The 16,949-nt window shown below is 34.9% G+C and overlaps 2 protein-coding genes across 2 annotated transcripts in view; both read left to right on the forward strand.

Moving 5' to 3' along the window:
• Positions 1-7,340, forward strand: part of LOC110026111 (protein TSS) — a 51,422-nt gene extending 44,082 nt beyond the window's left edge. Inside the window, exons 19-23 of the mRNA XM_020726908.1 lie at positions 4,082-4,265; positions 4,341-4,472; positions 4,561-4,673; positions 4,807-4,888; positions 4,980-7,340. Coding sequence (XP_020582567.1) covers positions 4,082-4,265; positions 4,341-4,472; positions 4,561-4,673; positions 4,807-4,888; positions 4,980-6,917 — 2,449 coding nt within the window. The 3' untranslated portion in view covers positions 6,918-7,340. The remainder of the gene's footprint in view (positions 1-4,081; positions 4,266-4,340; positions 4,473-4,560; positions 4,674-4,806; positions 4,889-4,979) is intronic.
• A 4,922-nt stretch (positions 7,341-12,262) lies between these two features.
• LOC110026124 (protein TIC 55, chloroplastic) lies at positions 12,263-15,579 on the forward strand. The gene is made up of 3 exons (XM_020726941.1): positions 12,263-12,663; positions 13,585-13,687; positions 14,217-15,579. The coding sequence occupies exons 1-3, from the start codon at positions 12,263-12,265 to the stop codon at positions 15,333-15,335; spliced, it is 1,623 nt and encodes a 540-aa protein (XP_020582600.1). The 3' UTR covers positions 15,336-15,579.
• Positions 15,580-16,949: the final 1,370 nt, after the last annotated feature.

A 16,949-nucleotide genomic window follows, 5' to 3' on the forward strand; every position in this document is an offset into this window, starting at 1 on the left:
TGTATCCTCCATTTAACCGAGCAAGAGGAGGCTCGACAGAGAGAAAACCTCAGGAAACCAGGGCACAGGAAAGAAAGGGAAGAAGAGGTACCTCTTCAATGCAAACGTAAAGCACAACAACACGAGAAACCACCTCAAAGAAATGCTCTCCCAGAAACTCCCATTTCCAATTCCCTCACAGCCAAAATTTCCACTCTCAGAAAAACTTTTTTTTCAACAACCTTAAAAATTTAACCTTAAAAATTTCAAAAGGCTTAAAAATTTCAAAAGGAACTGTGTTTATAAGCAGAGAATAGAGGAGAAGAGAAAAGAAGACCACCCCTAACTGTCCACGGTACTCGAATCGGGCCAAAGAAAAAAGGACATGCTCCCTGCTCACAGAAGGTGAAGCTACCGAAGCCTCTCAGACCGAGCGGCGAGACTAATGGCAGCGAGGGAAGCATCATGCAGAAGAGAAAATATTGTTGTTCAAGTGTACCAGGGAACAAGCTTCCCAGAGTCAAACAACCATGAAAAGGAAAACCACGGCTCAGAGAGACTGGCACGGCTTCGGGAAGGAAGGTCGCGGGCAGCAGCATATCAGGCAAGGACGAACGAGGTCAACCTTCTCTCGCGCGGAGGAGGAAGAGTTCGGTCGGCTCGAGAACGAGAAAGGGAAAGGGCTAGGCACGCGAACGGGAGAGGGAAAGGAGGCAGAGCTCAGGTGCGTGCGTTAGGGGAGTTAAGGCTTAAAGAGGAAAGGGGGAAAAAAGTTTAATATAAATTAATATATATATAGTCCGTTTTGTCATCCGGGGTCGCTCGGACAACGTCGTCGACAATCAGGTCAAAAACACGTCAAAATTCAAACTTTACAAAATTTTGACCCGCGATCGATCGCTTCAAAAGGTTAATTCGAGCATTCGACAAGTAAGAGTGCAAACGAAGCGAATCATGGTGATCGGACGTGTCGACTCTCCGAATTACAAAATTTTGTGCGCGGGAGTGCGAATTGTGCAAAAGGCCACCCTAAGGCTCAGGAAGGTCCTATAGGGAATCCCTTTTGGGTTTCCTCATGTTGGTTTCATCCTTTTAAGTGCTAGAAGTTGATACCCCACACGCGAAACTCCAGAAGGGGACGGAAGCAGGTTGAATTTCTAGAAAAAGGCGGGTCCCATTTCTAAGGTTCTAAGATAGTCGAAGGGAGGTCCCTAAGACTAGATCCTAAACCCTAAGAGAAAGACTAGACCTGACTAAAAATGAGGTCAACAATGAGAAAAAGAGATCTTCGAGAATGTAGTAAGGCCATTCCTAGTAAAAACTTAAGTACTTAACATCAATAATTAGTTCTGCATTTTAAGATGAGGACTTGAAAGGTAAAAAATACAATGAACCATTGTCATAGAATTAGATCGGAGCACCTAAAAGACAAAATTCTTTTGACGAGTAAAATTCAAGATTTTATGATTTGAGATGTTCTTAAAGAAGTTAATTTTTTTGTGTGATAAAGTAACAAATACTATTAAATAAATGACAAATGATGCACTTGAAGAATCAAAATGAAAATTTTTTATAAGTAAAACTAAATAGTGGTGGAATAATAATGTGCAAGAAAAGATAAAATATATGAAGTTTTGTTATAAAAATTAATTTAAATGTCAAATCTTATAAAACTGGAAAAAAATATAAGGTCGCCTGTAAGAATTCTAAGAGAATAGTTTGTCATGCTAAGAATTCTGTTTTTAGTAATTTTTATGATAGATTAGATAATAAAGGGAGCGAAAGATATATGTATAAATTAGCCAAACAAAGAGAAAAATAAAATAAAGAGATTCAATTCAAGTATGTATTAAAGATGAAAATTATAAAATTTATTTCTTTGAAGAAGATATTCAACATCAGTGGGTGAGATATTTTGACAAATTTTCAATGAAAATTTTAAAAATACAATTGATCTTGGTTGTCTTAATACTGTTAATAATAATTAATTTTTTTTTATTTTTATTGTCGCATTATTAAAAGGAAGTTGAGGGGCTTTAAAGAACTTAACCATGGATAGAAAATCAGTAGGACTTGATGATATCTTAATGGAAGTGTGAAAATATTTAGGAGATATGTGAATTCTTTTGTTTATTAAATTTTTTATTATTATTTTAAAAATTAAAAAGATGCCTGACAAGTGGAGGAAAAGTATTTTAGTCCCCTAAAAAGATGCCTGACAAGTGGAGGAAAAGTATTTTGGTCCCTAATTTTAAGAATAAAGGGATTCACAATAGTGTGCAAATTATAGATGAATTAAATTAATGTGTCATGCATTAAAATTATTGGAGAGAGTAATTAAACATAGGTTAAGACGTGATAAAAAACTTTTCATAATCAGTTTGGATTTATGTCTGGCAAGTCTTCTATGGAAGCTATTCATTTATTGAGAGGTTTGATGGAGAAGTACAAAGAGAGTAAGGAGGATCTATATACAATTTTTATTGATTTAGAAAAAGCTTACGATAAGGTTTCAAGAGAAGTTCCTTGGAAAGTTCTAAAAAAAAAGTTGTTGATATGGCTTATATTCCAGGTATTAAAGACATGAATACTAGAGCTATTACTTGTGTATGAATAGGAGGATTGACCAAGTATATTCTCATTTCAGTTGGATTACATCAGTAATTCATTTTAAGCTAATATTTTTTTGTTTTAGTTATGGATGCACTTGCTAGACATTTATTGTAGGATGTACCTTGGTGTATGCTTTTCGCTTATGATATTCTTTTTGTGGATAAGACTAGAGAAACTATTCCGGATAAACTTGAATCATGGAGGTCTACATTAGAGTCTAAAGGTCTTCGTTTGAGTAAATCTAAAATTTAATACATGTAATGTAATTTTAGTAATAACAGTATATCTAGTGACAGAGTTGCGACAATGGGGATATTATTAGCAGAATTCAAATTGCATGGTTAAAAGTGCCGCTTAATCTTAAAGGAATGCATTGGGTCTATTGTGTGATAGAAAAGTGTCGCTTAAACTTAAAGGAAAATGTTATAAGATGGTGGTGAGACCTGCAGCGTTTTATGGCATAGAATGTTGGCCTATAAAGGAGAAGCATAAAACCCAATTAAATGTTGTTGAGATTAGAATGCTTAGGTGGATGAGTGGCTTGACTCTTAGAGATAAAATGTGAAGCGAATGTATCTGTGAAAGGGTTGGTGTAGCTCTTGTGGCATACAAGATTAGAGTGAGTCGTTTTAGATGGTTTGTTCACATTAAACGTCGATTATTTGATGATGTTGTTTGAAAAGTAGATGTCTTAGATTCGGCTTATGCTAAGAAAGGTCGAGGTAGACCTAAAAATACTTGAGCATGTTGTATAAAAAATGATATCAAATTATTAAAATTAAATGAAAATATGTCACTCAATGGGACACAATGGAGAAAAAAGATTCATGTAGTAGACCCCACTTAGTGGGTTAAAGACTTGTTGTTTTTTTTAATACATGCCAATGATGATTGACTGTGAAGGGTTGTATAGGGCAAGAAAATTTATATTTTATTCCTTAATTATGTGTTAGTTGATTTGATTGCAATAATTTCAATCTTGGCTCGGTTTAAGTTAATTAAATAAATATGGAGGCTATGATGAACATCACTAATTGTTTGAATTATTAGGACATGGATGGCCATTATAAAGTTATGATTGAGGCAGTTGTTTTGCAAATATTTAGCAAATAATTAAATAGATAAAAGAAGCTGTGATGGTGCTGTTTAATTTGGGTTTTGTGGGTTGTTATAGTTATGATTATTGGATGTGGTTGATGTGTGCGTTTTTATGAAAGAATGAGACGATTATGATCGATTATTCTGGGAATTTTGAATTTGAATTAGGTAATGTTTAGGGTTAATTTAAAATTTAATTGGCATTAATTTAAACTTAAATTTAGACTAATCATATGACAATCTTATTGATTTTGAATTTCATGCTCCCTTAAACAGGCAGGTTAACGTGATTAATTTTGGTTTTCATGTTTTAAACACACACACACTTCATATAAATACAACTTATTGCCATTTTCTAACTCCATGACAATCTGAATCTTTATTTTGCTAGGTATGTTAATCGGGCCTTGTATCTTTTGCACCTGACCTGTGGTCCCTCACATCCCAACACGGCAGCAACCTATATCAATGTAGCAATGATGGAAGAAGGGCTGGGAAACGTTCATGTGGCACTCAGATACCTGCATGAAGCCCTCAAGTGCAACCAAAGATTATTAGGAGCAGATCATATTCAGGTTTCTTCCATTTTTCCACTCCCATCACTTTCCTACTCATAAAGTTATGTTAATTCTTTATCAAATATATCACAGACCGCTGCCAGTTATCATGCGATCGCTATTGCTCTTTCTTTGATGGAAGCATACACTTTAAGTGTTCAACATGAGCAGACAACCCTTCGAATACTACAAACGAAGCTTGGAGCAGAAGATCTTCGCACCCAGGTAAATTCAGCTGTGCTTTATTGATATGCCAACTTCATTATATTTGATACTTGTGCACCTGGAACTTCTTTTCTATGAATCCATGCAGGATGCTGCAGCTTGGCTTGAGTACTTCGAGTCTAAGGTACAAGAACAGCAGGAAGCTGCACGGAACGGTACTCCAAAGCCCGATGCTTCAATTGCCAGCAAAGGTCATCTAAGGTAGAAATGTGATATTATTTTTTGATGTTTTAAAATATTCTACATTTAGGAGCACTATGTTGTAGAAGCTTTAGCAAAACCTGCTTATCCTGATATTTTGTGTTCGTGGTTTGTTTTTTGAAATGCTCTACAGTGTTTCAGATCTTCTTGATTACATAAATCCAGATGAGGAGCTTAAACTAAGAGAGATTCAAAAGAAACAAGCCCGGACAAAGGTAACGATTTTTTCATTCTATTCTCTCTTTTTTAACCCCCCCTCCCCCACAGCCTGAATTGCTTACTTTAAGCGATATGTTCACAATACAGATCAAGGACAGGATTGAACAGAATCAATGGAAAACAATCAAAGATGAAGAGCTAAAGGAGGAAAAGAAAAAAGCAGATTATCCACAGAACAATATCTCCAATGATAAAGAGAATAATGCTCTTAACCAGCCTATGGAATCTAAAGATGGGAAACTTCATAATTCCGTTGCTCCCATGCCATCAAGTTCACAGAATGATGGAGAACAGGGTGAAACCTCCGATGAAGGATGGCAGGAAGCAGTTCCCAAGGGACGGTTTTTCTCAAACCGTAAGCCTTCCAGTTCAAGGAGACCTAGCCTTGCAAGACTGAACACCAACGCCATTAATAATGGAGAAACAGGTAGATACAGGGGAAGAGCGGTCTCAAACTTCTCCTCTCCAAGAACCTCACCAAGTGAGACCAGTTCCACTAATTCCATGAGTCCTTTTTCAGATAAAAATGTAAAAGCTTCCAGCTTTGGTTTCAAACCTCCAACCATCACTATGGCTGCCAAGGCAGCTCCATCAACAATTTCAATGAATGGTCCGTCCACTAGGAAAAACTTATCATACAAGGAGGTGGCATTAGCTTCACCGGGTACTATAATGAAGCCTGTAGAACAACAATCACCACGAGATGAGTATCACAATGACCAGAATGGTGAAGCATGCACGGAGTTGACCATAGTGGAATTACAACCCAATGGAAAACAAACTGAAGAAGATAAAGCCATTGAAGATGAAGCTAAAGAACATACAATTGATGAGAGAGGGGTTCCAGAAGAAAATGTTATTTCTAAGACAATATCATCTACAGAAGTGGAAGCACAAGTAAAATGTCTTGCTATGGTGGACTCTATGAATTGTGATGGTTCGAACGATTCAAGGATGACTTCACCTGAAACTGAACTGTCCAAAGAAATGGGGAATGATACAGAAAATTGCATGACTGGTGACAATGTCATGGAAGAATTTGAAACGTCCATAGCTATTGAAGATTCTGTCGAGAAGGAAATTGAGGAAGCTGTAGCTGTTCCTCATGAGCTATCTTACTCTGATGGAAATGTGCCTGCCTCCGTAGAGAATGCTGTGGAACAAGAAGATGATGCTTCTGACCTTTCCAGTGGAGGGGAAAATGAGAGAACTTCAACAATGGAAGTGGAGAATAATCAACAAACAAAGGAAGCAAGCAAGAAACTTTCAGCATCTGCACCTCCATTCAATCCATCTAACATGCCGGTCTTTGGTTCAGCTTCAATTCCATTCATAAACGAACATGGAGGAATTCTGCCTCCACCAGTCATTATGCCGCCAATTTTGACAACTAATCCTATTCGTAAGCACTCTCATCAATCTGCTACAACAAGGATTCCTTATGGTCCCCGTCTTGCTGGTATTTACAACCGTGCCGGGCATCGAGGTGCTAGGAATAAGCTCACCATTCAAAATATTGAGCCGATTGTTGTTGATGGAACTGGTTTTAGTCCAAAGGCCATGAATCCAGATGCTGCTGAATTCATACCTGGCCAGCCATGGCTCCCTAATGGCTACCCAGCTTCTGTGTATGGCTTCCCTGTTTTTTCTCCAGAATCTTCAGCTTCATCAGACAGTTTAGCAGCATCACCAACTGTTTCTGCTAACGTTTCTGAAAACAGTGAAGGTTTGCCTAAAGGAAACGATCAAGGTGTCCATCCTTCTACAGAAGAGAGTGAGAAGGTTGGTGTGGTTGATCCTGAGATAAATACAAAAGCTAAAGATGCAGTTCCTGAAGGTGCAACTGTGGAGGCAGAATCTTCAGAGCCAGCTAGTGTTCAAAAGTGTATAACATTGGAGATAAATACAAAAGCTAGAGATGCAGTTCCTGAAGGTACAACCGTGGAAGTAGAATCTTCTGAATCGGCAAATGTTCAAAAGTCTGTAACATGTTGGGCTGATTATAGTGACAGCGAAGCTGAATAAGTCGAGGTTTTGAATTGTAAGAAAAGAGACTGGAGAAGGAAAAGTCTTGCACGATTTGTTATTCCAAGAACAATTAATCTACTCTGGCAAATGAGGGAGGGAGGTAAATTTGAGCTCATTCCGTAGGTTCTTAGAACTATTTGGAATTCAATTTTGTATCTCCTAATACTTTTTTGAAGGCTGTAGGGGTATTGTGCTGAGCTAATTTTTGATTCGTGGTAAAAGTTCTTAAAGGTGCGATCATGGAGTCCCTCTTGGATGGACATTCATCCGATGGAAAATTCTGTAACTTTGCAAGAGGGAAGTTCACTCAATAGCTCTTCTAAAGTTGAGATTACCTAACAATATGTCTGCATAAGTTGTGAGCAACATCCTGTTTGTACTTTGATTCTATTCTCAGTGGTGGCGAAATCTACAGTGTTCTGCGGCAATAAATCTAATGTAATAAGTGTTTTGTTCTAATGTTATTTAGTATTAAGTTTTTTTTTTTTTTTTGGGTGATTTCTAAGACTTGGGACAGATCCTTCCAATGACTTTTAAGTCTTTTCCTCTTATCCATTCTAGTTTCATGGTTTTCAGGCAAAGGAGTGAATGAAAAGGAGCATGTTGCATTTTTTATGAATATTAAATGATTGTAACTTCGGAGTTATTTAATTTTCTGAAAAGATGAAAAGTTGATGTAAAGTAAAAGGAATACATGGATTTTGAAAAATTGGGTGTTTGAAGAGAATGTAATGTAGAGCGAAATTTTGTAAGTATTTGGTAATCATCATTTTGTTCATTTCTAAGGTATTTGAAAATCAACCAATTTTGATTTAATTTCAAATATAACTCAAGAGTGAAGCTTAGTTGGTTGCTTGTGTCACTCATTTCTGTGCTTTACATTGATTTTATTTATCTTTAAGATGAATTTAAATTTGTTAATGAAATATCATATTTAATTTTTATATTAGTGAGCCGAATTTATATAAGTTGTTTTAAATTTTAAATTATTTATTTTTCTTTCATTAAACCCGCAATAATTTAAATCATATTTCTTGGTTTAACGATATTAAGTTTAGTTTTGTCTCTCAAAACTTAGATGGACTTTCTAAGAAGCTAAAAATTGGTGATGTCTTAGCTTAAAGAGGTATTTAGTGCCACATGTGATGCTTACAATTGAAATGTCACTTTAATTTATTTTTTTAATATTATTTGAAATATGACACTATATGATATACGACGCAAGGGAGAAAAAAGGTTCGTGTAGCTGGCCCCACTTAGTGGGATAAAGGTTTGTTGTTGTTTTGGTTGTTGAATTCTCTCCTATGGGAAATATTTTCTCATCAATTTGGTAGGGAGGCTTCTCTCTCAGAAAAATTATATTTATGCATAAGTTATCTTCTTCTTATTAAGCAAATACTTATTGTCATCATTTATCATCTTTAAAAAGATCATCTTGGTGTTATCTATTAACTTAAAAGAACACGAGAAGGGTGTTAAATTATTATTATTATTTTATGTTCTCTAGGAACATTTTCTTATACACTACTCATCTCAAGTAAATACATGTGCAAAGTAACCATTCAAACACATGTAAATGACACATATAATTTCGAGTCGTTATATATAACGGGTTTTAGTGATATGAAGATGAATCAGTAAGAAGCATAAAAATCAATGCATCTTTCAACACGATTTAGGACTAGCACTTGCATGTCACTAACTCAACTAAGAAAAACAATCATGCAATTGCGTACATACCATTAGAGATGATGATGACAAAAGATGATGGTATTTGTGAGCGTACAAGAGTTTTAAGCTCAAGATATGTAATATTTTCAGCACAAGCATGTTATCATTTCAAGCATATATCACTACAATGACATGTGAATAAATGAAATATGCACGTAAGTGAGAAATAAATGAATCAAAACTACGAAGCAAGTGAATAAAATAAATTTATGTGGTTTAACACTCAAATCAATTTATTTGCTCCCTTCATCACTTAGCACAATAGCCTACACCATGCATTCTAGTACTTTCATTGAGTACAACTACAACTTTTTTTATATGGGCAATATAAATCACAATCACTTGTAAGAGAAAATTGGATCTTTTAATGTCCTCCAAGATCTTAATGGTGAACTAAGTTATCATGGAACATAAAATTGTATTGCTACCCAAACCGAATGATGGAGAGAGATTGCCCAAAGGAAGCTTTAAATTATAGCGATATTTAATTACCACAATGACCTAGTGAGCCTAGTTTGAGCCGAACCTAACCCTACTCATTAGCACATAACTTGGCTCATTTAAAATAAACTATCATTTATTTAAGTATAAAATTTATAAAAAAAAATTTAAAAAACCTTCCTCTTCTCAATTGATTTCTTATTATTCCTCCCTAAATTGTCTTTTTTTTTTAATAATTTTAATATACTAATTATTTGAAACAATAATATACTCTTTCTTATAACTAATGGATTATTTTTGGAGATTGATTGGTTGAGGTCGTGCATTGTAGGTGAACTCCCATGACCAACTTCAAAAGAAAGAACCAAAATATGAATAATCTTGAGTATCAACTAATATGATTGATGAAATTTTCTAAAATTATTGCAAAGAGCTTAAATTATTGGGATTTTTTACTTAACACGCCACTTAAAACTTCATAAATAAGAGCCTATCCACTCAAATCTTAAATATGTGAAATAAACCACCAAAAACCTATTACTTTTATTTGAGCCACTGAGCGACCCGCTCCGCCTCCATCTCCTTCCTCGTCTCTTGCATGTTCTCCTGCTACGGACATGCAGGAGACGAGGAAAGAGATTGGACGGAGACAGATGTGAACTGGAGGGATATGAAATGAAATGGAAAGTTACAACCCAAAGATAACATTACTCAAGTTACAACTCAGCGACAGAGATACAAAACCAACATAAAGAAAACTTAACCAACCAAAGAGAGCTAATAACAACTCATAATAATAAATAACTACAAAAAAAAAATTGAACCACACGAACAAGTTAGAAAAAATAACAACAGCCTTCAAATACAGATTGAGAAGATCCCAAAGACTTGAAAAATAAAAAAAACAAAGGACCGGTACCAAAATAAAATGTAAACTAAGAAATTATGGGCAAAGTGAATAAACAAATGAGCCAAGAGACCTCCCATCTAAGCTCAGAACTTAACTGAAAATAAAATATTTAATATCTCATCCTAAATTTTGAATATATAAAAATATATTCAGTAAAAAAAATAGTAGAATTTCAAAAAATTATTGGAATTCTTCATGGCACAATACCCATCTTAGCACAATGAAAAGATTAGTGTAGTACAACATAAAAGCAATCCCAACAATCAGAAAATAATACAAAAGAACACAAGACAAAAGACAACCACACACAAAAAAAGAAAAAAGGCAAACAAGTTACTGATTGCACTAATCACAGCAAAAAGGTAATTGAGCAGGAGAACTAAAAAAGAACCAACCATATATAAAATTAAATTACAATCAAAGTTTAGAGTAAATAAAAATATAATAAAATTGGTTGAATTCACAAAATATAATGGTTGAAAACAAATAATAAATGAAAAAAAAACATAAAAAAGAAAATAAAAGGCCAAAACGAAACAATATATTATTAGTATTAAGAAAACAAAGAAAGACAGAAAACAGAAAACCACTTAAAGAGAAAAGATACAACAAACAAAATTAGAGATTCAATATAAGAAAACAGAGCTAACTTAATAAAAAAAAAACTGACAAAAATTCACTAGAACTAAAACAACAGGAGAATGCATTAACACTGATACATTGAAGAACCCAGTTAACAGGAGAAGAAACAAAAAATGAAGCAAGCAGTGAAGTAAAAACGAAGCAATAAGAGGAAGCAAATGATCACAAATAATAAAGACCAAGAAAATAGAAAGATAAAGACTATTAAATTTTTAGAATTGATATCATAAAATTGAATGATATTATTAGTTAAATTCCTCTTAAATTTTCACTTCCACCTTTCATATGTAATCGTCCAGTGTATTCGAATAATAGAGTCAATAGAGATAAATTTATTTTTAAAAATTTTAGTAATTCTTTCATTCCAAATGTGAAGACAGTTATTTGAAAAACAAAAAGATGAACTCTCATTTGAATATTACAAGAAATATTCTCAGAGTGATATAAAACTAGAAATTTATTAGAATGAGCAATGAAAAAGTTCCCATTAAAAACATATTTATTTAGAAGATAATGAAATAATTGACATTTAAAAAAGAGATGATCATGATTTTCAGTGTTATTAGAATGAATGATGCAAATATTATTAATATTAAATCTCATAAATTGAGAATATCAGAAGTTTTGAGACCTTCCTGAATAATCTTCCAAGTAATAAAAACAAACTTAATGGCATAACATTTATACCAAATGATTTTGAACCAGTCAACCCTAAGAACAAATTCATAAAAGTAGAAATAGACGAATTTATGACAGTAAATATTGACATCTTTCCAAAGGCAAGAGATTCCTTTAGAAATGGTAATTCCTTGAATATCATTAATGAAATCAATAGAAGAATTTATAAAAAGATCAAAGTTTCAACTATAATTCTTAAAACATCAGAAATTATAGCATTACCGGGAAGATTAAACCAATTAAATATAATATAGCAAAAGTTTTCCTTCAAAGATAAACCTTTAAACCAATTGTCATGACAGAAAATTAAATTACTATTAGGAATAACTTTGAACCTTAAAGAAGACCTAATTCTTTTAGCCACATCGACTAAAATCTTTCCAAAAATGAGAAATTTTGAAGCGATGAGTTTTCCAAATAGAGCCATAATGATTAAAACACCAGCCAGACAAAAGAGAATTTGAACTATAAAACTTCCAAATTGTTTTGGTCTCACACATAACATTAATAGAATCCAAAAAAAGTCAAACCAAGGCCACCATGATATTTAGGCAAAGTAAGTTTATCCCAAGCAATAATGTGAAGTTTTCTACAAAGAAGGGAAACCAAGAACAATTTTTGGATGATTAATTTGAAATATTTAAGTTTTGATTAGTTAGATTATTATTTATGAAAATTTAAGTAGTATGCAGTTAAAAACCCTCCCTTACAATAATGATAACGTTTGCGTATCAAACATGTAGTCTCCTTTCATGCTATGTTGAAACTCGGCAGGCCCTACAGCCATCGAGAGATGGTGAAGACCAAATGTGTGGTGTAGGAAAACCAAGAAGAGTTCAGGAAGAAGAAGAAACGGAACAGAGAAGAGTTGAGTTAGTCGCCTACTACAACCTTCCACACGCCTTCTCCTGAGAAGCAAGGTACCTCCCCCTCCTCCATCATGTCTCTCTCCCTTCCCTCTTCCCTCTATCTCCTTCCACTCACCAAACCTCTCCAGCAATCCTCCTCCATCTGTACTTCTCCATCTCTTCCTATCACCAATAGCTACAGAATCAACCTGAAGGCTCTGCCTGAGAGGAGAAGAAGACTGAAACAGTGCCAGGTTGCCACCGTGGACGGCATAGCAGAAGATGTGCAAGATGTGTTGCTTCCCAGAGAAGCGGAGGAGGTTAAGGAAGTTGAAGAGAGTTATGACTGGAGGGAGGAGTGGTATCCATTGTACTTAACGGCAGAAGTCCCGGAAGATGCTCCTTTGGGCCTTACCGTCTTCCACAAACAGCTTGTTCTCTATCGAGACTTCAATGGTGTTCTCCGATGCCATGAAGACCGATGCCCCCACAGGTAGGAGAGAGACCCGAACTCTGAGAGTTTGCTGAAATTTGTTTTGATCTGGAAACTTTCTTTAGGATGATTTGGATTTTATGCGATAAAAATGATTTTTTTTTAACTATTGTATTTCATAAATTAGATGAGGAAGAGGAGAGATCAGAGAACATTGATAAAATCTCATCTTTTCTGTATTTCGGCCCATGAGCTGATTGATGCCCATAAGTGATGGGTAGCGTGTGGCAAATACTAAGGGCCTGTTTAGATACAAGAAGGATTTGTCAAAATATATTAAATCTCGATTTAAAAAATCCCATAAACATTAAAAATTGAAAGTTATTTGAAATGATATATATTAAATTTATTTGAATTCTAATAAGCAGTTTAGCAGTTGTTTTAAAGATCTAAGATTTAAATGAAAGATAAGGGGCATAATAAGGGAAAGTTGTGTTAATTTCTTAAATCCTAATTAAAAGTTGGTTTAAGAATTTGGCTGGATTTATGCTTTTAAAAAAATTGCTTTTCATGATTTAGCCTAATTCCTGGCTAAATTTTGCAGCCAAACAGCACTTAATGTTCTGAAATCACTTGAGATTTGATGATCTGGATATGTTGTGCTAAACTGATTTCTCTTCCTGTCATTTACAATGCCTATTTTTAAAATTTTAGAAGTGTTGTTGAATTTCATTTGTTAACAAATTCTACTTACATCTAAGGATAGGAAACAAAGAACATGAAGTCTGTTTGCACTCTTTTGAATTTCAATCATGGAATTGTATATTTAAAGATTGAAGCAAGCACCAATGTTTCTCAATCAAAACATTCTGTTCTATTTCTACCTATTGATAAGTTAAACTGAAGTCTTACAAATGCTATGTTGACTGCTCTTGTTTGAATTTGAATACTGATGCGTGAGCAAAAACCCTCTTTTTCCAGACTAGCTAAGCTTTCTGAAGGCCAGCTCGTGGACGGGCGGATCGAATGCCTCTACCATGGCTGGCAATTTGAAGGTGATGGAAAATGCGTCAAGATCCCTCAGGTTTGTAAACTTGCTTTTGTACATAAAGTCTTTCACAAATCAAAGGTCTAAGAAGTGTTTGACGAACAAATAGGAAGATTTACATAGATGTCACTCAATTCTTAAGTACTTACAAATCTAACATCGAAACTTCAATTCCCACATGTATGCCACCTTACATATGCATGAAAAGGTGTATTTTACTTTCTTAAAGTTAAAATAATAGTATTTTAAATGTGATATGAAAGATTTATGTGTTATAAATGCAAAAAAGCAAAGTTTGGGAGTTAGACATGTAAATACATAAAGAATTGGGTGGTATCATGTAAATGCCCCAAAATTTATCCTGATATTATAGCGAGGAGTTTATATTATAGGTTTTAGCACTTACCACTTCCCACATCCCCACTTCATGTTTATTCATCTTCATTCAACAGATTATAATCCGTGCAACCAAATTAAATATTTAGAATCATTCACCATGCTAATCTGTAATGACTAACATATCGCCATGAACATTTCTGATTCAAAACTACTGTAATCCACACAGCTACCTGAGGGAGCAAAGATACCTCGAGCAGCCTGCGTCAGGACCTACGAAGTCCGTGACTCCCAAGGAGTAGTATGGGTCTGGATGTCTGACAAGAACCCCCCCAACCTCACCAAGCTCCCATGGTTTGAACACTATGCCAAGCCAAACTTCCAGGACACATCAACAATCCATGAGCTCCCCTATGACCACTCAATCCTCCTTGAAAACCTCATGGATCCCGCACACGTCCCCATCTCCCACGACCGCACTGACTGGACTGCGAAGCGTGAGGATGCGCAGCCGTTGGTCATGACAGTCAAAGAGAGATCAATGCGAGGCTTTGCAGGGCAATGGGGCCGATCGAAGAATCCGGCATTCATGAACTCTCTCAGCTTCCAGGCCCCATGTGTGCTTCAGAACAATCTCCAGTTTGTGGATAAGAAAGGAGTTACTCAGTACTTCTCAGCACTATTCCTCTGCAGACCAGCAGGTCAAGGGAAGTCTATGCTGATTGTGAGGTTTGGAGCCAGTTCAAGGCCTCTACTTTACAATATCATACCAAATTGGTATTACCATCAGAATGCCTGCAAGGTTTTTGAACAGGACATGGGATTCCTCTCCTCACAGAATGAGGTTCTTATAAGAGAGAAGGTGCCAACTAAGGAGCTGTATTTGAATTTGAAGTTTTCTGATACGTGGGTTATGGAATACAGGAAGTGGATGGATAGAGTGGGGACTGGCATGCCTTACTATATTGGACATGAGACGGTATCGATGCCGGCAGAGGCTGCGGTGGTGGAGCAGGCGCCTGTGGGAGCTGCGGCGGCTATTTCAGCTTCAATGCCGGCGAAAGGAGGGATCGGAGAGCTGTATGCGCCGAACCCGACGAACAGATACTACCGGCATGTCATTCACTGCAAGGGGTGTAGGATTGTTGTGAGGAGGCTTGAGATTTTGAAGAATGTGATGAGGCTGTTGAGCATGGCTGCTGTTACAGCTGCGATTCTCACTGCCCAAAGGCAATGGAAGGTGGCGATGTTGGCTCTCGCCATTGTTTTGGTTGGAGCAGCTCAGCTTTGTTCGAGTGCTTTTGCTCTCATTACCAGGAATTTTATCAGGGATCATAGGAGGCTGTGAAAGGAACTTCTTTTATTTTCTTTCCTTTCTTCTTTTTTGTGTTTTTGGGATGATTAAGTTAGTTATAATCGTTAATTGTAGCCTTTTTTTAGCTAATGCCTACATATAATTCGTGCAGCAATTTTCGTGTTAAATCTTGTATGCGCGCTTGTATCCAAACCATACGTTTCTCTTCTTGTCCAGCCATGAAGAGATATGTTGTCCTCCTTCTCTTCATAATTTTCAGCATCATCCTTCTTGGCCATTTGAATGTTGAGAAAGTAATATTTTTTGGTTCGATAGATCTTATACTTAACCAACTATGTAAAAATCAAATGAAAATATTTACAATCTTAGGTGAGATGAGTAATACTAAAAGCATAAGAAAATCGCTTTATAAATATAAATATGAAGAGATGTGTTATTGGGTTTATATTCAGCAACTCAATTTGTAATTCCCCTCTTTTCATAAAGCATGACTATTTCTTATTTATGAAAATATTGTGATAATTGAATTAAATATTATTTGAATATAAAATTTATCAAGCAAAAAGCTAAATCACTAAAGTTCAATCAGAAGACCCAATAATAATAGTTCAATCAAGAGCTCAATTATAAAATAATTAAATGAAACATTAAAACAAGGCTCGTTCGACTACTTTATGGTGATTTTATGATAATAGAAAAGCATTAAATGCATTTCATGCTTCACCATAATTAGGCCATTTCAAGCCAATCATACTTTTTTTAGTCATGTCACCTTAATGACCAACCATTTGACCATCACCTCCATACCTTTGCATGATAAACTAATCATCTATAGCCATTTTTAATACTAATGCATCCATAAAGCCCCCCATTAGCATCAGATCCTTATTTGAGTTGGGTTATGGACTTTCTATTCAACATGGGAATTGGTGCAACATTGATTGAGGTAAATAAGTTTGAGATTTCTTGTATGGACATGAGATGTAAGAGAAAAAGGTAATAATAATAATATATATTGTAGAATATTAATTTTGTATGGGTTAAACCCCATAAGATTAATTACATCTTGAGTGATGAATTTAAGAATACTCTTAATTAATTAATTTTTTTTTATAATAATAATAATATATATTGTAGAATATTAATTTTCTATGGGTTAAAGCCCATAAGATTAATTACATATTGAGTGATGAATTTAAGAATACTCTCAATTAATTAATTTTTTTATGATTATTCAAGGTAAATGGGATATAAGCAATCTAGTATAAAGGTGGATGCTCAAATAATGTTCAAACTCATGGGGATTTATGATGAATTAAAGCAAGATGAAATACAAATGATATGAACATAGAAGTATTAAAATATGATCCCATAGTTTGCATGTGAAAGTTTCTCGATGATGGATGAGATGATTCAACATCAACATTAATGGAGAGAAAATGAGCATATAAAAGGATACACAATGCTCTATAAACACCCTTCGAAAATACTTAAACATAGTAAATGAGTATCATAAAGCTTGAATATAAGAAACATATTAATAGGATATGTGATCTATTCTAACCAAACTTGAAGGAGTTTTTAATGTCATAACATCAAGCTTCTCAATGCAATACAATATAAGCTTAATAATTAGAGAGGGGAATG

This window comes from Phalaenopsis equestris, unplaced genomic scaffold (assembly GCF_001263595.1).
Source record: "Phalaenopsis equestris unplaced genomic scaffold, ASM126359v1 Scaffold000352, whole genome shotgun sequence".
Taxonomy (NCBI): Eukaryota; Viridiplantae; Streptophyta; class Magnoliopsida; order Asparagales; family Orchidaceae; genus Phalaenopsis; species Phalaenopsis equestris.

Bases quoted from the DNA above. Each gene is read 5' to 3' on its own strand.
- LOC110026124 (XM_020726941.1), top strand. From the start codon at position 12,263: ATGTCTCTCTCCCTTCCCTCTTCCCTCTATCTCCTTCCACTCACCAAA. The intron at 12,664-13,584 runs GTAGGAGAGAGA...CTCTTTTTCCAG, and splicing joins GAAGACCGATGCCCCCACAG to ACTAGCTAAGCTTTCTGAAG. The intron at 13,688-14,216 runs GTTTGTAAACTT...TAATCCACACAG, and splicing joins AATGCGTCAAGATCCCTCAG to CTACCTGAGGGAGCAAAGAT.